Source organism: Dromiciops gliroides, chromosome 5 (assembly GCF_019393635.1).
Source record: "Dromiciops gliroides isolate mDroGli1 chromosome 5, mDroGli1.pri, whole genome shotgun sequence".
Taxonomy (NCBI): Eukaryota; Metazoa; Chordata; class Mammalia; order Microbiotheria; family Microbiotheriidae; genus Dromiciops; species Dromiciops gliroides.
The window spans coordinates 114,299,686-114,325,717 of record NC_057865.1 but is presented as its reverse complement, the minus strand read 5'-3'; the positions used below and the strand labels follow the sequence as shown (position 1 = coordinate 114,325,717).

At 40.4% G+C, this 26,032-nt stretch overlaps 1 protein-coding gene across 2 annotated transcripts in view; it reads right to left on the bottom strand.

Moving 5' to 3' along the window:
• The window catches only part of PLXNA4 (plexin A4), a 699,236-nt gene that overhangs the window by 151,975 nt on the left and 521,229 nt on the right, over positions 1-26,032 (bottom strand). For both annotated transcript variants that reach the window (XM_043965884.1, XM_043965883.1), the window contains exon 5: positions 18,476-18,576. In XM_043965884.1, coding sequence (XP_043821819.1) covers positions 18,476-18,576 — 101 coding nt within the window. The remainder of the gene's footprint in view (positions 1-18,475; positions 18,577-26,032) is intronic.

Below are 26,032 nucleotides of genomic sequence, written 5' to 3'. Positions count from 1 at the left end.
GACCTCAGACACTAGCTGTATGACCCTTAACCCTGTTTGCTTCAGTTTCCTTGTCTAAAAAATGAGCTGGAGAAGGAAATGGCAAACCATTCCAGTATCTTTGCCAAGAAAACCCCAAATAGGATTACCAAGGGCAGGACACGACTGAAACAAGTGAACAACAAGAAGAACTACTGTGACACAGTAGAAGGTGTCACACTTACCTCAGAAACCAATGAAAAATTGAGTTTCAAAGACATGAATGGATATGCCCAGTATGTAAGAGTTGGAAGGGATCTCAGAGATCTTCTGGTTCAGCCTCTACTCAAATTATTAATCACGTGTTTTAATAAAGACACTGGATAGAGAGATAGAAATGGGAGGGGAGATTAACTGGCATTTTTCCCCACTTTAGAGAAGGGCAGCATGGTATGGAGCAAGAGGCCTTCAGTATGAATACAAAGAAGAGTTCAAGTCTCTGAGTTGCCACTAACTCACTGCAGGGCCTTGGGCAAATCACTTTTCCTTCTTGAACTGTAGTTTTCTCACTTCTAGGGATGAGATGATCTCTAAGGACCATCATGGTTCTCCCACTCTGCAGGTCTAATTAAGGCTGCCAGAAAGAAGCAGCAGAGCAGTTTCCCTCTTCTTCACCTCAAGCTCTGGTCGGACCCATCGGTGGCTTTCTGAGATGCCAGGGAAGGTTGGGAGACAATGAAGAAGGAACAAGGCAGGGGAGGAACCCTGGAGGCCACCCAGCCCAATCTCCTGATTTTCCAAAGAGGAAACTGAGACCTAGAGGGGATACATATCTTGCCCAAGGTCACAAGAGAAGGAACTGGCAGGAATGGGAATCAAACCGGTGCCTTTTGACTCCAAATCCATGTCTTGCCACTGACCTAGGAAGGCAGCAGCTACAGCATGGCAATCCATTTGCTATAGAAACCAGTCAGTAACAAGCAGGAGATTCCCAATTACTTGCTGTGCATCTTCACAATTACCTTGATTGATTCCAATCAGCCTTTACACACAGATAGTTTATTCAGCAGCAAAGCATTTCAGGGCCAGTTCCTATGGCCAGTCTTAATCCCAGGCAGCAAAGACTCCTGTGGGATCTGTACATGCTCTGCCATTGATGGCAGAGTACCCCACACCCCTGTGTGTGTGAGTTTGTGTGCAGGTGGGTGTGAAGGTGTGCATGAGTGTGGATGGAGTGCTCAGGCCTCCACATGACGAACTGTATAGGCTCTCCTCCTCCCCCAACCCCAATGATCAGAATCATTGGTGTGCAAGAGACATTTAGAGGTTATCTGTACTACTGAGCTCTTCTACGCATATGAAAATGGTATCATTTACCTGCCATCACTCAGACAAGAAGCTGAGTTGTTTAGCCAAATAATGGTGATAAATTTGTTCAGTTGGTGAGGTTGTCTCTTTCCCCTGACTCTAGTTAGGACTGTACTCAAGTCGTCCCTGAAATATAAGTCAATTCAATATTCCTCCTGGAATATGCTTCAAATATTGGAACAATCCAATTGTTCTTCCCTTTGGAATAATAATGCCTTATTTTTGCATTTCTCTCCTTTACTTCAAGGGGTCTAACAGGTAGAATCTCATCACTGTAATGGTACAGAGGAAGGACAATTAATAATTATAATAATAGCAGCTAACATTTATAACACACTTATTATGTTCCAGGCACTGTGCTAAGCATTTTGCAATTATTATCTTATTTGATTCTCACAACAACCCTGGAAGGTAGGTGTTATTATGATCCCCATTTTAGAAATGGGGAAAGATCGCTGGATTTGGAGACAAAGAGCAAGATTTCAAACCCCAGCTCTGCCCGTGCCATTGGACAAGTCGTTTACCTTCTCTTGGCCTCAATGTCCTTGCCTGTAAAATGGGGGGACAAGATGACGACTAATTTCTCTCCAGCTCTAAATTGATGATCCAGCACTTCCAAGAGTATGATCCTTAAAATTTTCAAACTGCTTTCTATCATCTCCTTATCTCTCCTGCTCATCTCCTTGAGTCAGGCAAATCAGAAACTGTTATCGCATCTACTTTACAAATGAGGAAACTGGGGCACTGAGAGTTAAATAAGTTATTGCAGGTAACAGTGGTAGAGCCAAGACCGACATACTGGTAGTTTGACTCCCATGTAACAGGCTTCTCCCACTATACAACTGTTAAATCTCTGTGATGCCAGAGGTGGGGGAGGAGTTACAAGAAAGATTCCTCTTCCTTCCTTTGAACTGTAGAAGGCAGGGAAAGGGAGAGCCAAGGAGGGGAAAGGGAGAGCCAAGGCGGGGAAAGGAAGAGCCGGGTTGAAGAAAGAATTTGCTCCAAGTCATAGTGAGCATCATTTGAGGAGGAGATAGAATATCAATGTTTTGACATTTAGCCTGATGCTTCACCCTCTAGACCAGTATGGTGACATTTTTGACAAAGTACCTAGAAAGACTGTGACATTTCCCAGTAAGAGGTTACTTCTATCCTTTTGTGGTTCCAAAGAATTAGAAATTGAGGGGCTGACCATCAACTGGGGAACAGCTAAATAAGTTGTGGTATGTGAATGTAATGGCATGGCTATTGTGCTATAAGAAATGATGAGCAGGCCGATTTCAGAAAAACATGGAAAGACTTACGTGAACTGATGCTGAGTGAAATGAATAGAACCAAGCGAACATTATATACAGTAAGAACATTATGTGATGATCAATTGTAATAGACTTAACTCTTCTCAGCAATACAATGATCCAAAACAATGCCAAAAGACTCATGATGAAAAATGCTCTCCACATACAGAAAAAAAAAAAGAACTATGGAGTGTGAATGCAGATTGAAGCATACTATTTTCACTTTTGTTGTTGTTTTTTGTTTCTTCTTTCTTGTGTTTTTTTTCCTTTTGTTCTGATTCTTCTCTGACAACATGACTAATGTGGAAATGTATATAACCTATATCAGATTGCTTACTATCTTCAGGAGGAAGGAGGGAAGGGAAGGAGGGAGAAAAACTCAAAATCTTACAAAAATGAATGTTGAAAACTATCTTTACATGTAATTGGAAAAAAGAAATAAAATACTATTTTTAAAAAAGAAGTTGCTTCTATATAAATAGCTGGGCAGCTAAGTGGTGCACTGGATAGAACAGTGGACCTGGAGTGAGAAAGACTCATCTTCCTGAGTTCAAATCTAGGCTTAGGCACTTGCTAGCTGTGTGACTCTGTGCAAGTCACTTAACCCTTTTTTCTCTCAGGTTCCTCATCTGTCAAATGAGCTGGAAAAGGAAATAGCAAATCACTCTAGTATCTTTGCTGAGAAAATTCCTAATGGAGTCATGAAGAGTTGGACATATCTAAAAAATGACTAAAAAACTACAAGGGAATTATGAGATGATTGGGCACAAAGATTGAGGGACACAGTGGATAGGAAAATGGAGTTGGAGTCAGTTGGACCAGGGTTCATATTCTGATTTACACACTTATTAGTTGTTGAACCCTGAAAAGATTATTTAAACTATCTATGCCTCAGTTTTCTCTTCTGCAAAAAAGGGGGGGAGGGTGTAGACACTGTGGCATCTAAGGTCCCTTCCAGTTCTAAACCTGTGCTCCTACAATCCTGCCCTTTCTATTTAGAGATGTTTCAGCCTCTATGCTGATGGGACTGTATCTTTAGAAGTTGTATCCTGACCCTGGCAAAGGAATCCTAGACCATCCAAGTACCTCTGAGGAAAGAGGAAGAGGGGAATCTGTAATTGAAGAAGACCAGGAAGTTTGGCAAGTCCTTCCCTAAAGGAGCTCTTCAACAAAACATACATACAGTCAAATAGCCAATTGATGTGCAAACCTACTCCAGGGTGTAATGATCTCAGGGTACAGGCTATAAAGTGTGAGTAGGCAAGTTATAGATCTATAGTATCCTACAAAGACACAGTTTTAATGCTGGAAGGGATGCAAGATCACCTGATTCATCACTACAGAGAGATGCAGATTAATCACAGTGCCATAGTTTTCATGCCTAAGTTGGTTAGTTCATGGGATCCTTGGGTTCCTCTGTGTTCCTTTATCAAGCTTCTTGTCTTCCATTTTCTCATGATGTCTCTATTAGACACACACAATTCTTCCTGCCATCTGACCTGGACTTTCTGAAACACGGATGTCACAATGGTGTCACCTCTGTGCCTTTTGATTAGCAACCTCAGAACCTTTTCTTACTCTTCATTTGGCTTGTAATCTTGAAGATTAACCTGGTGAGGGACCTGCCCCGAAACTTCTTTGTAGGGGATATGAAGACAGAAGCCCCTGCCAGAGACAAAGTGACTTCATGGTTATCTGACTGTGAAATTCGCTTGGGGCTGGGGGCAGCTATGTGGTGCAGTGGATAGAGCACCGGCCCTGGAGTCAGGAGGACCTGAGTTCAAATCCAGCCTCAGACACTTAACACTTACTAGCTGTATGACCCTAGGCAAGTCACTTAACCCCAATTGCCTCACCAAAAAAAAAAATTCGCTTGAGCCTTTCGTAAAAAAAAATAACCCCAGCTTTCTGGTGCCACCTCTTTGTCATATTTCTTGTCTCTGGCTTTCCCTAAGGGAGAGGGGCATGGACACCTGTAATACAGAAGGATTCAATCAAGAAAATAAAGCCAACATTTTTTTCTAATGTGCAAAAAGATTCTCCAAAAGCTTCTTGAGTCCTCAGTAAGCACTGAGTCCTACCAAACAAACCCACTCATCTCTCTGAGTTAGTGCAATAGGCTTTCCAAAAAATACAAGGTCAAACAAGATAAACATTATGCACATGTCTTCTGGGAAAGATTCCCTTTTGATTTTACTAAGAACTGGTGATGACTCAGGTACCAATGTTCAAAACATCTCAAGAATTAGACAGATTTTTCGGAAGGGGTAATATAGTTTTATCATCAGCTGGGTTGGAAGCCTAGAAATCATTTTTTACTCTTTCCTCTCAGGCACTCCCCCTTGTCCAATTACATTCTGAGCCTTGCATAATCCATCACCTCCTTTCCATTCACACCATCCCTACTTGCCCTGTCCTCATCACCTGTCACCTGGAGTATCACAATAGCCTCCTATTTGGTGTCTCCTCTCCCCAATCCATTCTTTTTTCGGGGGTGGGGTGGGGCAATGGAGGTTAAATGACTTGCCCAGGGTCACACAGCTAGTAATTGTCAAGTTTCTGAAGCAGGATTTGAACTCAGATCCTCCTGAATCCAGGGCTGGTGCTTTATCCACTGTGCCACCTAGTTGCCCCCTCCGCAATCCATTCTTGACAAAGCTGTCAAATCCCCACATCAGACCATGTACATCATCTCTATGATTAAAAAACTTCAGGAAGAACATAAAAAAGAAAAAAAGAAACTTCAGTGGGTCCCTATTGCTGCTGGGATAAAATACAAAGCCTTCTGTTGGGCATCGAAAGCCTTTTGTGCTATCGCTCCAGCTTCCGTTCCCAGGTTGAATACACCTTCCTCATGTGGGACACACTATACCCACACTGACCCCTTTATTCTTCCCCATCCATGACGTTCCATCTCTTGTCCCTATGCTTTCCTATAAGCTGTCTTCCATTCTTTTTTTTGGGTGGGGGCAATGGGGGTTAAGTGACTTGCCCAGGGTCACACAACTAGTGTCAAGTGTCTGAGGCTGGCTTTGAACTCAGGTACTCCTGAATCCAGGGCCAGTGCTTTATTCACTGCACCACCTAGCTGCCCCGTCTTCCATTCTTTAGAGTGGAATGAAGCAAGCTGAAGTTTCCTGGGATAGGTGATGTGGTTCCCATTCCCAGGACACAGGGGAGGAAAACCTCTGTAGTTGGCCACTGCTGCTCCCTCCAGATGGTGTTATAATGGGGCAGAAGAGCTTTGCACAATTCTTTCTCCCTCTAACCTAAAGCTAACACTCAGGCTGCCTCGACCCTGAGTTTGAAATTGGGTTAAATAAAAGCATCTATGTGCTTTCTGAAGAAATGGGAATGTAAATATGTCCAAGGTTAGAGCAGAAGCACTCAGAGAAACAGGAATTTGGAGGGAAGACCTCACAAGAAATCGAACTGAGGAACCTGGGCATGGAAAGCCATTCCTGTAGTACTATGGGCTCTGGGAGATTTACTAGGCTACCTCACCTCAGGGCCTGGGGAGAAAAATCATTAATGGAGGAGAGGGAGGCAGCTTTAATAGAATTAACTCTTGATTTTCTACCCATGAATTATTCACTTTGTATATCAACTGAGCACATTTTTAGTCCCAGTTTGTCTTCTGAACATATGGAGACACCTGGCTTCCCTCCCATTATGGGTTAGTGTATGCTTTGGGAATGGGAACTCACTGTTTTATACGTCCAAGTAGAACCCAATCAGAAAGGCAAATCATCCACGAAACAATATGGGGGGATGTTTTTCTATAACATGGGTACTTAACCTGGGGCTAGTGGATAGATTTCAGGGGATCCACAAATTTTTAGACATATTTTGATTACTGTATTTCAATATAATTAGCTCCCTTTGAAATCCTGTGTATTTGATTTTACTAATTTAAAAACATTGTTCGTGGGGGCAGCTAGGTGGCGCAGTGGATAGAGCACTGGTCCTGGATTCAGCAGGACCTGAGTTCAAATTTGACCTCAGACCCTTGACACTTACTAGCTGTGTGACCCTGGGCAAGTCACTTAACCCTCATTGCTCCACCAAAAAAAAATTAATTAATAAAAATTTAAAAAATAAAAATAAAAACATTGTTCTGAGAAGGGGTCCTTGGGCTTCACCAGACTATTAAGGGTCCACAACACAAAGAAGGTGAATGTGAAGGTAAAGCACCCCTAGTCTAATATATATATATATATATATATATAGGGGTGCTTCACCTTCACCTTCTTTGTGTTGTGTACCCTTTATATATGTATATATATGTGTGTGTGTGTGTGTGTGTAAAGTTATGCATAGGTTCTAGAGCCCAAAGGTTCTCTTATAGATAAGGAAATGGAGATGCCAAAATGTTAAGTGACCTACTCAAGGTGACACAGGCAGTAAGCACCATTTGAACCCAGGTTCTCCATCTCCAGAACCAGTGTTCTTTCCACTGTTCCATGGAGTTGATGCTTTGTCACCAGAGTCTTTGAGAAGCTTGATTTTTCTTGAGGCTTCAGAATGGCATTTCAGTGCGTCCCTATGCACATGTGTAAAATCCTCTCCCAAATGTCTATTTGGATTCCTCACTACCACAGGTGAGTGATATGTAGTTCCTGAAAGCTTTACCAATAGAAAGAAAGCTCTGGCAGGTGCCACCAAGCCCACACAGGCCTTGGAGATGGGACTGGTGATAGAGTGTCTCTCAATTATTTAAAAACCATTCTATCTCTCTTTAAAGATTTTCATCACCCTAGAGGGTTGGATCCTTTTCAGTCATGACAATTCATGAAACTTTCACTGAAGGCAGAGAAGGACCCTGATCTACTCTGGTGGATGTTGTGCCCATACTAAATGAAGTCATAGATTCTGGAGGTATTAAAGAAATGTATATAAAATACACTCCCAAGCTAAGGAGGAGGGATTTTTTTTATTATCTGGTTGTTTGGAATATCTGTGTGCCATTATATGCATCATATGGCAGGAATAACCCAGGGGTGGACTTTGATTGAAATCAGTGGTGGAAAGAGCACTGGGTTTTCTTGATAGCCCACATTTATATGGTGTCCTAAGGTTTGCAAAGTGGTTTCCTCACAATAATCGTGGGAGGTAGTGAGTTATTCTTATCCCTATTTTATAGATCATAAAATATAGTGAATGAAACTCAGAGGTGAAGTGACTTGCCTAGGATGACACCACAGACACTAGAACTCAGTTCTCCATCCAACTCACATCACCTGAATCCAGAGCTCTCTCCAGCAAACTAAACTAACTTCCACTTAATTTGAGCAGAGTAACCTTGGGGCAGTCACAACCTCTCTGGGACTCAGTTTCCTCATCTAGGTGGGTATGGTAGTGTTGACTTTATGGTCTCTAAATTCTATTTTAGCTCTAAAATTCCATGACTTCCTTTCAAGGGCTCTTGTCTCCCACGTCAGAAGAAAACTATATTCAGACCTTTCCTTCCTCTTCATTCCCCTGAAACAAGGGAATGGATCTGAGGACCTCTCAAACACTGATTGATTAGCCCTGGGGCAAGCCAATTTCCTGAAAGTTAAGTGGGCTGACTTCAGGCCTTGATGAAACTAAGTCTCTAGTGGCAGCAGTAACTTTCCAGCTATCAAAGTGAAGTCAAATTCAGCTTTCTGAACACTCAGACTCGTGGGAATATTTTATTGAAATTAAATCCCCCAAAGGTTAGAGAAAGCTCTTGGTGAGAGACCGGAGACTTGGGAGAACAGGGAGTCACAAATACTTTCCCATTCCCTAAGCATTTTAAAGTTTACTATTTGAATATCAGACAATTTATTTTAAAGGCAAAATCTATTTGGACAATTATTCCAACTCCTTTTCAGGCCCCATGCAGGCCCCATCCCTGGGTGTATAGGTTGGCTAACTATATGGTATGATTTTATGGTGCTAAAAAGATCCTCTCCTTCTCCCTCCCTAAATATCTTCCCTACTGCCCCAATATTGGGAGTTCCTTTAACAAAGGATAAAATGCTTGATTTGCAGAAGGATTAAAGTACAAATCCCACTGGCATGGATAACACTGACTTGAATACTCTCTAAGGTTTCAGTGGCTAATCTCAAATCATTTCTAGAAAGCAGATGAAGGGAGCACTGGATCTTGAAGTTAGAGGTTTGGGGATGACTACTATGAAGTGAACACTGGCAAGTGGATGGTTTATATAATGACTACAATAATGGAAAGGAAAACAACTAAAGAGACCTCGGGTCTCTAATCACTTCAGTGACCAATCATTGTTCCAGAATACTGATGAGGAAGCATGATTCCCACCTCTCAGTGGAGAGGTTAGAGCAGATTACAGATGCAGAATGAGACATACACCTTCAAACACATTTAACGTGTGAATTTGATTGATTTGACTATTCTATTTTGTTGTTACACACAAGGCCTTCTATTTTCCGTGGAAGGAATTGGTGGGTAGAGACACAAATTTTTAAAAAATTAAAAAGAAAAGCAGTGATGTATTTTAAAACAACACAGAGATTGTGGTGGCAAAGAACTGGAAATTGCAGGGATACACCAATTGGGAAGTGGCTGAACAAGTTGTGGTATATGATTGTGATGGAATACTACTGTGCTATAAGAAATAATGATCTCTATGATTTTAGACAAGCATGGAAAGACTTAAAATAATGAAGAGTTATATGAACAGAACCAGGAGAACATTGTATACAATAACAACAATATTGCTTTAAGAACAACTTTGAGTTAATCAGCTATTTTTTCTATTATAAATACACAAATTAACTATAGAGGACATGAAGAAAGATACTATCTACATCCAGAAAAAGAAATTATAAACAGAAGCATAGAATAATTTAACATATACATATACATACACACATACACACACACACACACACACACACACACACACACATATATATATATATATATATATATATATATATATTCCTGTCTAATAGTAGCCATCTCTAGGGCAGGAGAGGGGAAAGGAAAGAAAAAAAGGGGAAAATGCACATGATAATTTTATTGTATATTTTAAATGAATAGCAGGTTGTGCATAGCAGATTTGCAGTTTCATGTGCAATCATCTTCTTTTATTGTTATATGTTAAGAAATGGTTATTTTATTCCATAAAGTAAAAATAATTTTAAAAGAGTTCTGTTAATATTGATTAAAGAAATTAAAATTAGAACAACTCTGAGGTACCACCATACCTATCAGATTGGCTAATAGGACAGAAAAGGAAAATGACAAATGTTGGAAGGGATATGGGAAACTGATGGTTGAACTGATCCAGTCATTCTGGAAAGCAATTTGAAACTATCTCCCCAAACCTACAGAGCTGTGCATACTCTTTGACTCAGGAATACTGCTACTAGATCTGTACACTGAAGAGATCAAAGGAAAAGGAAAGGAATCTTTTTGTACAAAATTATTTATTGCAGCACTTTTTTGTGATGACAGGGAATTAGAAATTGAGAGGATGCCCAATAATTGGGGAATAGTTAAACAAGTTATGGTATGTGATTGTGGTGGAATACTATTGTGCTATAAGAAATGATGAACAGGATGCTCTCAGAAAAACCTGGAAAGACCTAAATAAATTGATACAAAGTGAAGTACACAGAACCAAGAGAACACTGTACACAGTAACAGTAATATTGTTATGATGATCAATTGCAAATGACTTAGCTATCCTCAGCAATACAATGATCTAAGCTGAAGGACTTATGATGAAAAATGTTATCCACCTCCAGAGAAAGAACTGATGGCGTCTGGATGCAGATTGAAGTATAATTTTTTAAAGCTTTCCTTATTTTTATTGTTGTTACTGCTGTTTGGTCTGTGTTTTCTTTTGCAATATAGCTAGCATGGAAATATTTTGCATGACTGCAAATGTGTAATCAATATCAATGCTCATCTTCTTAAGGAAGTGACAGGGGATGTAAGGAGAGAATTTAGAACTCAAAATTTTAGAAAACGAATGTTAAAAATGTTTATTTATATGTAATTGACAAAAAATAAAAGTAAATTTAGAAAAAAAGATGGAACCTGCCTTATCCTGTGTTCCATTCCTGAAATGACTTGATCCTAGCTAAGGATAACTGATAATGGAAAGAGCCCTGCAACTAAAATGAGAAGAGATGGGCTAGATTCCTGATGATGCTACTTACCAATCTAAGTTCCTCTAGACAAACTATGTCTCTGGACCTCAGTTTCCTCATCTAAAAGAGAAAGGGGGTTGGATGATCTCTAAATTCCCTTGCAAATCTAAATGCTCTAATTTATAGATGCCCAGAACTTAGCACAGTACTTGGTACATAGTAAGTGTTTAATAAATGCTTTTCATTCATTCACTCCTATGACAATGTTCAAGGTATTACTCCTCCCAGATTTATTAATATTTTATAAGCCACTGAAATTTGAAAGGGCTTCAAGACCTAAGGGAATAAATGGTAGAATCACAGTATAATGGAGAAAATATTTTTGAATCTTCTTAGGATCCTTCAATTTCCATTTGGTAGGCAGACAATTATCTTACCTAGTCTTTAAACCGACCCTAAATCTATTTACAAAAAAAAAAAATAAAGCTAGCTAGGTAGGAAGAAGAACCAGTAACCCAAAAAGGACACCAAAAGCATCAATATTATCATAGAAGATGGTTAAAAATGGCAGATGCCAATCCTGACCTTCTCTTTCTCTTTATTTTCCTTCTCTTTCCTTTTCTTCTTTCTTCTTCTTTCTTTCTTCCTGCATCTCTTTTTTCTCTCTCCCTTCTTTCTTCCTTCCTTCTTCTTGCTCTTTCCTTTTCTCCCTTCTTCCTTTCTTCCTTCCTTCCTTTCTTTTTTTTCTATTCTTCTTGCAGTCTCTAATTTCCCCTTGCTCTTCTAGTGTAGGTGAATCTGACAGCTGATTTAAATTGGTGGCCTATAGATAAATGCTGACTAGACTCCCCACACTCCCAAGAGGCCCAAAGGCAAGAGGTTGCTATGTTTATTCCTCCCTGTAAAAGTTCATTAGTTTCTTCCTCTTCCACCTCAATTACCTCTGCCCTTCTTTCTTACAGGGATCATGAGTAATTCAAGAGAGAGGTTAATTATAAAAATGTACTCCCTGCATAGGAGTGAGTGTCCTGTCTAGGGAAATTCACCCTCTAGACCTGTCTGCAGTGAGCCATATATGATGATAGACCTACATCTCTTCAATTTAGGGCTGTACTCACCCCGAGTGCAATCAGGCAATTGCTCAGTGGCCTGTGGGATGAAGTGTGCATGGTTGGTACTCAAACATTTGTTGAATGAATGATGAACAAGTAAATGAATCTTGGCATGGCATCTTGGAAGTTTTTCCAATATATTTTGTAGAGGTTGCCTAGCTCTGTTTCTTAGTTCACCCCATAAAAGCAATTTGTCATTCATTCATTTAGTCATTTATTCAACAAACATTAAGTGCCTACTGTGTGCAGATATCTGTGCTAGGTATTAGGGAAAATGCAAAGTTTAGATAAGAGATAGTTTAGGACATCATGGAACTTCTATAGTCTAATGAGGAGGGGGTATGTGATACATGTACAAATAAGTATAATTCAGCATAAGGATTTTGTGAAATCCAAGGGGATTAAAGTCATTAGCATCAGAAAGAAGCAGAAATAGCTTAATGGAAAAGGTGGAGAAACTTGCAGCAGCAGTGATGGCCAGCACAACCATACACAACAACACTTAAAATCTGCTGTTTCCTTTTCCTGTGCCACTAGAAAGTCACCCAGTACATCTTCCTTTCCAAAGTCACATATGAAATCCTCTCTGGCCTTGCCAAGGCAGAGAGCCACTTGTCTATATTAGTTCTTCCTGTTAGAGTGAGAAATCCACAGAAAGTTACAGTTGTGAGAGACCTCAGTTATCATCTAATCAAGGGGGTTTTAACATTTTGTTTTGATCATGTCATAGATTACTTTGGCAGTCTGGTGAAGTCTATGGACTCCTCAGAATGTTTTTAAATGCATAAAATAAAATATGTAAGATTAATAAGGAAACTGATTATATTACAATAAAGATGTAATTTTCTCCCATATAAATTTATAAACTCCCTAAAAAAATCATTCATGAACCCCAGGTTAAAAACCCCTAATCTAATCCTACTAACCCATTATACAGGTGAGGAAATGGAAGTTCAGATTAGTTGTGACTTGTCCAGGGCCACACAACTATTGGGTACCAGAGCATAGACTAGAATTCAGTCCTCCTAACTCACTTTCTCCTGTGTGTGTGTGTGTGTGTGTGTGTGTGTGCGTGCGCGCTCTTGCCCCAGTAGATTTCTACCTCTCATTTCATTCTCTCCTCCTTTCCAGAAACTTAAAAAGAAACAAGAATTCTTGGAACTCATTCATGCCAGCAGGGACAGGGCATCCTTCTAGGGGAAGAAATCTGGAAGGGGGTGGAGCTGGGGGCCAGGTCAAGGGAGTAACTGGGAGAGACTTTGTAAATGCTGATTTTATCTTTCCTCCTGTAGATGTCTTGTGTTACATAAGCCTTCCATGAGTGACGCTGAAGACTTTTCTTAAGAAAGGTAATGTCTGGGCCAATCAATGAGACTGGGTCAATGGAGTGAGATCCTGTTACCTGCTAGGACTGAGATAGAATTCTTTGGGCTGGGCACAGAGCCATGAGAGTGAAAGCAGCAAGGGGGATGGGGGCCTATTGAGCCTAGGTTTATTTGGGGGACACATTCTTGGCCAGGGACAAGAGAAGGCTGGGAGGGAGGGAAGAGGACTGAATTATTATCATCAAGCCTCTCAGGTTGGTGATTGGCTTTTCTCCATCTTTGCCCAGACCAGAGCAAGAAGAAATTTCCTTTAGTGAAAGAATAGAGTGATTTAAGGACAAAGTTGGTAGATATGCTAGGACTAATGGTCAAACATTCCAGCACTCACAATGACTACAGCAAATGAATCAGGTTACCCCTTATACAGAATATGTGGTCCCAGTGGCAAAGGTAGAGGCAAAGGGACAGATAGGGGAACCTCTGCCCTGTTTGAATTTGTAAGTGCTTTGTGACAAATGGGAACAAATAACAGTAGGTAGGATTTGGGTTACATTATGGTTTCCTAATCTTTTTCAGTATACAGCACACCTGGTTGGAATGCTTTCTCCCTACTCTGTGTCAGCCATAAGATTAATTATGTCCCTATTCATGACCTCAAGCACATTACACATAGAAGCATGCACACACATGCGCACGAGCACACACACACACACACACACACACACTTCCTAGTCATCCATTCTCCTTCCATCTTCCTCTTCCTTAATTCATAATCACTACCAGTCAACTTTCTTCATCCATGATCAAAAATTGGTAGAGGAGAGTAAAAGTCATGATGCTGTAACATATCCAGGGCATTTTCATAATAACAATAATTCCCATGACTAGTGCACATATTACATTTTCATATTTGCAAAGCACTTTCTTCAAAAAAGTCCCCTGAGGTAAGAAATAAAAATAGCCATGAGTCCCATTTTGCAATGACAAAACTGAGGCTTGGGGAGATTGCACTGCAGTCCATGATCACAGTTACAACCACTTAAGTGTCAAAGCCAAAATTGCAGCCCATTTCTTTTAACTCCACCAAGGTTTCCTAGCAGATAGTGAGGCTGGGAAACAGTGGTTTCTTCACCAGGAAGAACAGGAGATTTTTGTCTTTAGACTCTCGTTCAGTGTCTTACAGATAGTGAGGGCTTAATAAATATTTGTTGATTTCCTGTGTGTGGGTCACCTACAGAAATATTGATGTTTAAGGAAACTGGAAACTGAAAAGATTCTGTACTTTATGTTGAGGAGCAGATGGGGTGGGGGGATAGAGACTGACATTATCAAGTGAAGGGAAAACTCATTAAGCAAAGTCTTGCCTTCTCCTAATTGCTGGAAAGTCTTTACCTGTGTTTGCTCATATTGGCCTGTCGTTATGACATTCGCTCCTCATGACTAGATTGCTTTGCTTTCACATCCCCAAGGGAGTTCTTTGTAAGAGGTTTCATTCTTTTGCAAGCTTCTCCCTTTAACCCAGCTTGTCTCCAGCTCTCTCCTGACACCCCCAGGCAACTTATTTCCAAGTTCTACTCGTTTAAGGTTAAAAAAGATGCCTCATCACTAGAAGTAGTGGCTGGCTTTCATTTGAGCAGCAGGAAGGAAGTGAGGACAGTCATCCTAGGAGTGAGAGGCTTGTTAAAAAAAAAAAAAACTAGATGAGAAAGTTTCAAGCTGCTCTTCTCCACCTTCACTCTCTGATCAGTGGATTCCATGACGGGTTGGATTAGGTCCTTAAGTCTAAAGGACTTGGGTCTAAGGTCTCTTCTGGATTTAACATTCTTATTCTACCAATCAATAACTTCAGCAGCTACATCTTTGTTAGGAGAACAGAATTTCTTTCTGTTGAAAGATTTGGGCGATGAGACCTTTCCTAGTGGCTTGCCTTCTCCTAACTTACTTGTTACAATGTCATGCATACAGTAGGTATTGAGCTTTTGAATGGAAGTAGATGTCCATTGGTTAGGAAAGGTCTAAACAAATCATGGTACATGAATGTAGTGGGAACACTTAAGAGATAATGAATGTGAAAAATTCAGAGAAGCATGAGAAGACTTATATCAACTGATATAGAATAAAACAATTAGAACCAGGAAAACTGTATATACAATGACCAAAACCACATAAATGGAAGGACTACCACCACCACCACCAAAACAACACTGAAGTCTATATAATTATAATGATCCAGTTTGGTCTCAAAGAAGAGATAAAAAATGCAAATGTGTCCCACCCCCTTCTATGCAGACATGGGGTACTATGGTTGTAGATTATTGGATATACTGTCATAGTAAATTAATGTCTTGATTAGTTTTGTGGAACTGGCTTTTCTTCTTTCTTTTTTTTTTTTTTTTTGCTACAAGGAATTAGTCCTGGGGGTGGGATGGGGGGATATATTTGAAAATAAAGGTGATATAAAAACAAAAGATATTGATTAAAAATTAAATGAAAAATAATAATGGAATAATATAGTTTTGAAGCAGAAAAATACTTAAGACATTTAGTCCAGTGCACGGTTGTATAGATGAAAAAAATAAGGCCCAGAAAGGGATCAACTCGAAGGCTCAATACCAGTAATATCTTGCATTTACAAAGTATTTTAACCTCTTCACAGCATTTTTTGCATTCATTATCCCATTTTATCCTCACAAAATTCTAATAAAATATGCTTTGTTATTCCCCACTTTTTTCCACATAAGGAGACTAGGGCCACAAACAGTGCAAGTTAGTAGCAAAGCCAGGACTAATTCCTAATTCCATTCCCCTTGATAATCACCACTTGGCAGATGGCAGGGATTATTTATAATCCTGATTGTATGGATGGGGAAGCTGAGCCCCCATTGGAACCAGTGCTCAGGTCTTCTACCATCCATCCCTAAACAACCCTTCCCTTATTAATAAGGAATTCTTTAGCTGGGGAAGACCACATCTGGCACAGAAGAATGCCAGACTAAGCACCAGAGAACCTGGGTTCTGGTCTAGTTTAGGTGGTGATCTGCCATCACCCTAAGTACTTGAACAGAAGTTGTGTGATGACTAGTTGGGAGTATTGTAGTTGGGATTCAAACTTCATTTGGTATTTGGATGAGATGACCTATATGAGCTTGAAGACTTTGTGATTCTGTGATTCTATTCTGACATCTACTAAACTCTCTGGGCCTCAATTTCTTCATCATTAGGATGGAAGTAATGATGCCTTCTCTGTCTAGCACACAGGGTTGTTAGGATTAAATTAAGTGTATTAAGTGTTTTGAAAATTCTTGAAATGCCATGGTATTATTCATTCATTTTTTTTAAATTAGAGGTTTGTTTGTTTGTTTAATTAATAAGGATTAAATCTAGGTGGGCTACATCCATTCCCTGGGGTAGATCTTCTCTCTGCCTCTCCAGAGCTGCCATACTCCTGTTGCTCACAAGAGCTCAGTGTTCTCTAAGGATGATGGGAGAACCACCTGGCAAGGATCAAAGCTGACATGCAAACCCATTTCTGCATCCCACAGGCATCAGGTGACAGTGTGTGGACAGCCTTTCTGATTGCTTATGAATGGTGTCAGGTGTGTGAGCCTGAAGCAGCGAGTCACTGAGCCCATCTTACAATGTAGGCTCAAAACCTTGGAAAATCCAGGTTTCTCCCAGGCTGGACAGGAGCCAGAAGGCCATAGTCCAGAGCACTACCCACCTTCTGCAGGAAGCCTTTCTTACCTCTCCTTCTTCCCTTCCCCTCCCCCATTAGAGTTAGTGCTTTCCATCAGAGAATACTTTCCACTTACCCTGTATATATCTCCTGTGTACAAAATTGTTTGCCTCTTGTCTCCTTCATTAAAATGTGAGCTTCTTGAGGGGAGGGGCCATATTTTTGCCCTTATCTGTATCCCGGATACTCAGCACAATGCCTGACACAATGCAAGTGCTAAAAATGCTTGTTGATGGACTCATTGTTGGGAATTCTCTACTCTTAGGGCAACCTGGACCCTTTGTGAAGGCTCCACAGGGCAACCAGGAAGTTTCAGCAATGCTGACTTGGGAGAAAGGCCAACTCTTTTCCTGACCTGAACAATTCTCCTCGATCCCTCCCTCTGTGAAACTTTCTTGGATTAAGCAGAGCTGATTTCCATTCATTACTGCCTCTTTTTTGATGAGCACCCCAGCTACTCCCCACTGTCCTCATCAGGCATATATTTACATACATTAACATATATTTCCACTTGCCTTTTTTCTGGGGTACCGTCATTTAGGTGTCTATTATCTGTAAGTGACACTTTAAATGCCTCCAGGGCAGGTATGGGGCCATGGGGCCATCTTCTTAATTTGTAACTTTGCCATAACTTAATGCATTGTACATAGTGGTTGCCTTTTGCATCAAGACTAAATCTACATCTTCACATTTCCTATTTGGAGCCAATCAAATCCAGGGTGACCTCACCACTGCCTCATCCCCCATTCTAATGATGATGGTGGTGGTGGTAGTGATGATGATAACAATGATGGTAATCATAGCAATAAACATTTATGTACCTTGGGTAAAGTACTTTAAGGTCTGCAAAGCACTTTACAAATATTATCTCACTTTTCCACACAAAAACCCTAGGAAGCATGTGCTAGCTATTATTATTATTATCCCATTTTACAGATATGGAAGCTGAGACATAGAACAGTTAAATAACTTACCTAGGACTGCAGGTAGTAAATGTCTAAGGCTAGATTTGAACTCAGATCTTCTATGACTCTAAGTCCAGCATACCATCCATTACACCATCTAGAGCTCCTCCAGCTCCTAAATTTTCTCTGAAGGCGCTAAACAACACTATTTCTTCATCTGATACTTAAATGTTGGTTGAAATGAATAGAATGAAATAAGATGAGTCAAACCCACTCTCAGAGTGACTTCTTACTCCCAGCACATGCCACTGCTCTGACATTCCAGTCTTACTGTTGCCTCTATCAGATGATTTCCATTTCCTATCTTCTGTATGGGAACCCTGTAGCCCCAGCTCTTAAGTGGAGATAGAAAGGGCAATGGAAGTGGGAGAAAAGAGAGGAAATTATATCCATATAGATAGATATAAAGATTGGAGAGGAGAAGAGAGTTGAGGAGAGGAGAGGAGGAAAAAAGAAAGGAGAAGAGAGGAGAAAAGAGATGAGAAGAGAGGAGAGGAGAGGAGAGGGAGAAGAAAGCAAGCATTGAGGGAAGAGTGATAACAATGATGGGAAGGATGAGAAATCGTGGAGGAAAGCAGGAAGCAGGATACAGTTGACCAGTAGTACTCACGTGTTATGAAGCACACACCAACCACAATGGGGGTCTCCTGAGCCAAGACACTCACTGCAGCTTCGGTATTGACTACAGGACTCAACAGGAACTCTGGTGAGCTAAAAGGACAAGAAACAAGTGGTTAATAGTCTTGCAAGGGACTCGGTGGTTCATCCTGTGAAATATTTGGCGCAACATGAGACTTTAACCATACAAAATTAGACTTTTTGATTCTCAGTTTGCTTTTCTGAAAAACTTAGCTAAGAGCACTTGCACTCCCCAGGTCCTAAGGTTTTGTGTGGGAAGTACTTTGTAAACCTTTAAGCAATATAGAAATATGAATTATTACTACTATTACTAGGAGGAGTAGGAGTAGGAGTATCTTTCCCCTCATTAGACTGTGGGCTCTTTGAGAACAGGAATTGTACTCTGCCCCTCCTTTCTTATCCCTAGCACTTAGCACAGTGCCTGGCACATAGCAAGAACTTTAACAAATGTTTTTTGACTAAAGATTGTTATTAGGTTTGGAAAGGGCCTTGAAGAACTGTACAATCCAGTTTCTTGTCTTGTTGAATTGAACTGAACTGATAACACTTCTTAGTCCTGCCTGTTCTTTTTTTTTTCCTAATTTTTTTCTTATATATTCTCTTCCTCTCACCTCACCTCCAGGAAAAAAAAGAAAAGAAAAGCAAAACTCTTGTACCAAATATGCCCAGTCTTAAAATCCTTCCACAAAGCATAAATTTTCTCCAGAGCAATATCTTGAGTAGGGTCAACAATTGTGGGAAATGTAAGAGGTACTAACAGCACTGCCAACTCAGTGGGCATCTAAGTTCTCTTTGGCATTTGTCTCTTCTTTTGAAGCTCTCTGAGGATTGAAAAATTATATTTGCACTATTCACATAAGCATATATACATATGTGTACCTATATAAATATATATCTATATTCTTTCCCCCACTTGCAAACTAGAAGCACACCCACATTCAATCAGTGAATGAACTTGAACTTTTCATTGTCTCCACTTCTTTTCCATAGTCCACTTTACTCTCCTGGCTAACTCCTCTTCTGCTGTCTTTCACCAGTGCCCCCCTTTCTGCTGTCCTAGAGACAGGCAAAGTCATGGTTCTTTGTCTATCCATTCTGCTTTTCTTTTATCTTAAAAGGTCATTTGTAGTTTATAGCTTTTGTTTTTTAATCACCTTTTTAAAAAATATATCCCTTTCCCTCCTGCATCGGGCAAAAAGAGGAAAAGAAAAAGAGGAAAAAAATTAGGAAGATCAGTGAAGATGTTAATCATATCTGATAGTATATGCAATATTCCATTCCCATAGTTCCCCACCTCTGTTTTTCTTTTCTTTTTATAAGGGACCATAAACTCTTTTTTTCTTCTTTTTTCTTTTTTTTTTTTTTGGTGAGGCAATTGGGGTTAAGTGACTTGCCCAGGGTCCCACAGCTGGTAAGTGTCAAGTGTCTGAGGCCAGATTTGAATTCAGGTCTTCCTGAATCCAGGGCCGGTGCTTTATGCACTGCACCACCTAGCTGCCCCCATAAACTCATTTTTAGTGGCTTTAGCTCACTCACTTTTTTAGGTACTGGTTCTAAGGGTTCTTCTCTGGAAGATCAGTCTTTGCTGTCTTTCCTGCACCTTTCCCTTGGGTTAGTAGGGACTGCCTCTCCATGGAGAATTTGATACTATCTTTCACCAAGAGTTTGTTATGTAAAATGTCCCACTGACTTTCTCTTTTTGAATCTCATTCCTCAATTTCTTAACAGTGTCCAAAAAAGGACAAGGAGACAGATTTCAGCTTTACACAAGGACAAACTGCTTCAAAACTAGAACTGTCCAAAACCCAAAAGAGTAGCTACTTCAGCAGAAAGTGAGTGCCCCATGACTGGAGGGTGTTAAACTAAAGTTGGAGAATGATTTGCAAGGAATATTGTGGAGAGGATGAGGGCTGTAACTAGTCATTTCTGTACCTGTGGCTAGGAACAATGCCTGGGGAGTAGAGGAAGGGTAGGCTCATCTGGGGTGCAGCCCTGGAAGTAGGAGGGGGTAAATAGGAAGTATGTTCCTAAGCTGGTGAAGGGGAGAAAGTGACCGCAGGATGAATCTGCTACCATTACCATAGTGGGCAGAATGATGGGCAAGGGTGGAAGTGCCCCAGGACTCTACTATCAGTCAATTTCTTACCTTGGCTTCCCCACCCTAGTTATAGCTTGAGTGGGGATTCATTCTTTGTGATGGGGGTCAGGGTTTTAAGACCTCATATTACCGAGAATCCTGACCTATGACATAGACATGCCAGAGCAAATAGGGAAGGGCTCAGGAAGTGTTGTTGATTCAATTCAATTAAACAAAGATTTATCTAGGATTCAGCTATTGTTAACCTCATGACACGGAGTCATCATTGATCAACCCTTTGATATGCTTTGTGTCTGAGACCTTGAACAGTATACATAGCACAGACCAATGCACAGGACTTTCCTTGGGGATACACACGACACAGGGGAACAAAAACAGACAGGCAGGGAAAATCAGACAAGTAACATGATTCTCCAAAGCTGCACTGCTCTGCCCCAAAGAGCTCTCATCTGTCTTTCTCAATCTCTCTCCCTCCAAAATGTACAGCTCTATCACCACAGTATAATGAGCTAGGTTAAATACAAACCCAGAAGCCTGGGCTTGCTCCCTACTTTTGTCCAGTACGGTGGAAAGAGCCCTAACTTTCTAAATCAGAGGACCAAGCTTGAAATAGACCTGCTACCTGTGTGACCTTTGGCAGGTCAAAAAATCCCTGGGCCTCAATTTCCTCATCTGTAAAATGACAAGTTTGCTTCAGTTGTGCCTTATAGGTATGATCTGTGATCTCATGATCTGTGGCTTAGAAATTTCAGTACAGGAAAGAAATTGGTGTCTTTCTTTTGACATGTTAGAACTTGCACTTTTTGGAGCATGTTTTCTTATTTTTTCTTTTAATAGTATTTTTCCAATTACATGTAAAGAAAGTTTTCAACATTCATTTTTGTAAGATTTTGAGTTCCAAATCTTTCTCCCTCCCACCCTTCCCTCCCCCCTCCCCAAGACAGCAAGCAAGCAGTCTGATATAGGTTATATAGTACAATCATGTTTAACATATTTCCATGTTAGTCATGCTGTGAAAGAAGAGTAAGAACAGAAGGGAAAAACCACAAGAAAGAAAAAAAACCAAAGTGAAAATAGTATCTTTTGATCTGCATTCAGACTTCATAGTTCTTTCTCTAGATGTGGATAGCCTTTTCCATCATAAGTCTTGGAAATGTCTTGGATCATTGTATTGCTGAGAAGAGCTAAGTCAATCACAGTTGATCATCACACAATGGTGCTGTTATTGTGTCCAATTTTCTCCTGGTTCTGCTCACTCAGCATCAGTTCATGTGAGTCTTTCTAGGTTTTTCTGAAATCCACCTGCTCATCATTTCTTATATTGCTTTCCAGAATGGTTAGATCAGTTCACAACTCTATAAGTTGGCATCATTGTTAGGACTATTGGTGTTAGCTATCGCCTCTCTGCCTTGGCCCCATTGTGCTCATGGTAGATGTTAGAATAGACAACCTTTGAGCTTTCTACCTTCCAGCTCTGGAATTCTAAGGCATTTTTAGCTTTCTTATCCCTGAATTTATCCATGTATATTTCATGTAGAAGGATATAGACATTCTTTAATATTTGTCTTTGTATTTCTTGGTGTTTCATCATGCTCTATCTTCACTGTGTCTTTTTTTAAAAAAGTTGTTGAGCTGTTTCAATCCTGTCTGACCCTATGACCCCATTTGGGGTTTTCTTGGCAAAGATACTGGAGTGGTTTGCCATTTCTTCCTCCAGCTCATTTTACAGATAAGGAAACTGAAGCAAACAGGGTTAAGTGACTTGCCCAGGATCACAGAGTCAGTAAGGATCTGGGGCTGAATTTGAACTTATGAAGATTAATCTACCTGACTTTAGGCCCAGCCCTCTATCCATAGTGCCACATAGTTACCCCTTTAAAAAAGTAATTCCTATTTTTTGTATACCTTTCATTGTCAGAATGTCTTAACTACCAATCTTTCATCATAGGAAGCTCATGCCTTCCACTGCTCCAATGTTTTCCTCATTTGCATTCTTAATATTGGAACTTGAAAAGCAATAAACCACAAAACAATTCTCTATTGATCATCCCTACTACTTCCTTCCACAACAGGCAGGTACATACATGACTGTTTTCTGACCATGTCTATTCATCCCTGCTTAGTACCCTAATGGTGAGAGTCTTTACATACTCAATATATAGGTAAATTAGAACCAGAAGTTGATTGATAATAGCTGCTGTCCTTTTATTACCCAAGAACTGAATTTTGGAGTGGGAAGGGGGGCTCACAGATCATCTAGTCTCGGCCAGCCTCCCAAGTTCACAGAGAGAGAAACCTAAGACTGTAGAGGTTAAGGGACTTGACCAGGCTCACAGAGTCATTTAGTTAGTCGCAGAACCGGGACCAGCATTCAGGTCTCTTGACTCTAACAGACTTTCATTTCTAACAATAATTTCCAAATCCCTATGTCGTTCACTTTTTCTCCTTTTATTTTAGTGCTTATATTGCTTTTTTGCACCTGTTTTCTCTCCAAAACATGTACTGAGAATTCTCCCCAGTCTATCCTCCACTTTTCTGCCCCTTCTTGCCATCACTGTAGCACTGCACAGTGTTGGGCTGGCTCTTCCTCTAGCTCCTCCTGAGACACTGTTTGATACTTCAAATACTCCCTTCCCTTTTCCTCCTGTGACTGCCCCTTCTCAGCAGGCCCTGTGACAGAGCTAAGGCAGCATACCACTAGCCCCCCTTTTTTTCTTTCTAATTTTGATATGCATCTTCTTAAGACTGAGCTCATGGTATAGTAGAAAAGGCTCTGGATTCAGTGTGGCAGATTGGAAACTAAGATGGATCTGGATTCAGACAAGGGTTCTTGTCCCTTGATACCTGTGTGACCCAGGGCAAGGTGTTTCATCTCCCTGGGCCTTGGTTTCCTCATTCGTAAAATGATCAAGTAGCATTAGATGGCCTTTGGAATTCTTTGACACAATAGGCAGCTAGGTAGTACAGTCAATAAAGTACTAGGCTTGGAGTCAGAAAGATGAGTTCAAATCCAACCTCAGATCCTTACTAGCTGGATGATCCTGGACCAGTAACAAGCTCTGTCTCAGTTTCTCCTACTATAAAATGGGAATAATAATAAGCACCTACCTCCCAGGGTTGTTGTGAAAATCAAATGAGATAGTATTTGTAAAGCACTTAGCACAGTGCCTGGCACATAGTAGGTACTTAATAAATGCTTGTTTCCTGCCTTCCTACAATCCTGTGACCTTGGGTAAAGTATTTAATCTCTCCAGGCCTCAGGGGTTGTACTAGCCAAAACAGCAGAGTCATCTAAATCAAAAGTTCTTTTTGAAGAGTATTTTATTTTTTCCAGTTACATGTAAAAACAATTTTAACACTAATTTTTAAAAATTTTGAGTTCCAAATTTTCTCCCTCCTTCCCTCCCTTCCCTGTTCCCTTAGATGGTAAGCAATTTGATATAGGCTATTTATGTGCAATCATGTAAAACATATTTCCATATTAGTCATGTTTTGAAAGAAGAAACAGAGCAAAAGAAAAAAGCCACAAAAAAGTGAAAATAGTATGCTTCGTAAATCCCAAGTTCTTCTAAATTTAAATCTTAGGATCCTACGAATTAGAAAAACCTCCATTTAGGTTTGACTCTGAGCTCTGCCACTTAATAATTTTATAACCTTGGGCAAGTGACTTCATTCCCCTGGGCATCAGTTTCATCATCCTTAAAATGGAAGTAATAGTCCTTATAATGCCTGCCTCACAAGGCTGTTGTGAGGAAACAGCTTTGTAAACTATAAAACCTCATGATGCAGAGTCATAGTTGATCAACCCTTGGATGTGCTTTGGGGCTGAGACCTTCAGTGAGAGCTCTTTGCACTCCCTGCTTGGGTGGGTCCAGCATCCTGACTACAGGGGACAACCTGGGTCATCTTTGCTAAACTCCCCCTTCTCCCTTCCATTTCTTCCCTCACTTGCTCCCTAAGTGTGAAGATGCTGGACACGTTTTGGAGTGGGAAGGGGGGCTCACAGATCAGGGACACTGGACTAGGAATCAGGTGATCTAGCTTCTAAATCTGACTTCAGAACTCATTTGCTATGACACTGAAAACTGAGTCTCCTCAATCTGTAAAAATGAGGTTGGTAGATGGGACAATCTATCAGCTTACTTTCAGCTCTAAATCTTCATACAGTAGAGAAACTCACTTTGTCTCCAGCACTTTTGCAAAATCTTGAAGAAAAATGAGTTTGTCCCATAAGAGCCTTTTATTTTTCCTTTTATATTTAATACTAGTGGGTGGCACCATAGTAGATGCTCCATCTTTTCTGTTCCTTAGGGAGGAAACAGCTGAATCTCACCTAGACTTTACCTATCTCACTAAAGCATTGCCTGTTTCCTCCCTGCCTCTTTTCTTTTCTCCAATCTGGGGTTATTGACAATTTACTGACATCCCGAGAGTAGTAATTCAGAAGAAGAAGCACTCCTTTCACGTTCTGAGAGGGATCTGGTCTTTGGCTATCTTTGAGCTAGAAAGAGGCCTTGGAACACTGAGTCAGTCCTTTACAGAGTAGTCCTCATTGGGGCCAGGACTTTTCCCTGAAAATGTTCCTAAATTGGACTCATCTTTGCTGTCTCTAACAATACTTTTAGTTGATGAACTATCTCCAGGGGAGATTTCTCTGTGCCTCTCAGGGGACTTAGCCCCCATTTGGTGAGATACCTCTATGCATTACAGTGGAGCTACTTTAGGGTCTTTCCCTAAAACCATACTTCTATTTGAGCTGGGGAAGCTTGCTTTCTATGGACATCTAAGTATCAATCAATCAATCAATCAATAAACATTTATTAAGCACCTGCTATGTGGCAGGCACTGTGCTAAGCACTATGCTAAGAGCTAGAGAAAGCATCTCTGGCCTACAGAGCATGCGCTCAGAATAATCAATACATGTTTTTGCCAAGAAACATCATTTGTATAAGTGAAACACAAAATGTATTTTCAAACATGAACCTCAATTGCTGTATTGAGTCACCACTTCCATTCATTAATTTCTGAAGTTTGTGACATAGCTCCTTACTCTAAGATGAAGGACTATGAACTATCCAGCTACCTGGATATTTTCTTCAGCTACTTTTGAATGGTCAAAGCAGTCTTGCAATTCACATATCATGCCCTTATGGATAGAGCACCGGCCCTGGATTCAGGAGTACCTGAGTTCAAATCCTGCCTCAGACACTTAACACTTATTAGCTGTGTGAACCTGGGCAAGTCACTTAACACCAATTGCCTCACTAAAAAAAAAAAAAAAAAGAATGTCATGCCATTTCTCCCTCCATCTCTCTCTTTCATATATATGTATATATAAATATATATGCATACACACATATACATATACATGCACACACATATGTACATATATATCCTATAGCTAAATGAGTAATAACTTACATAAAAGTT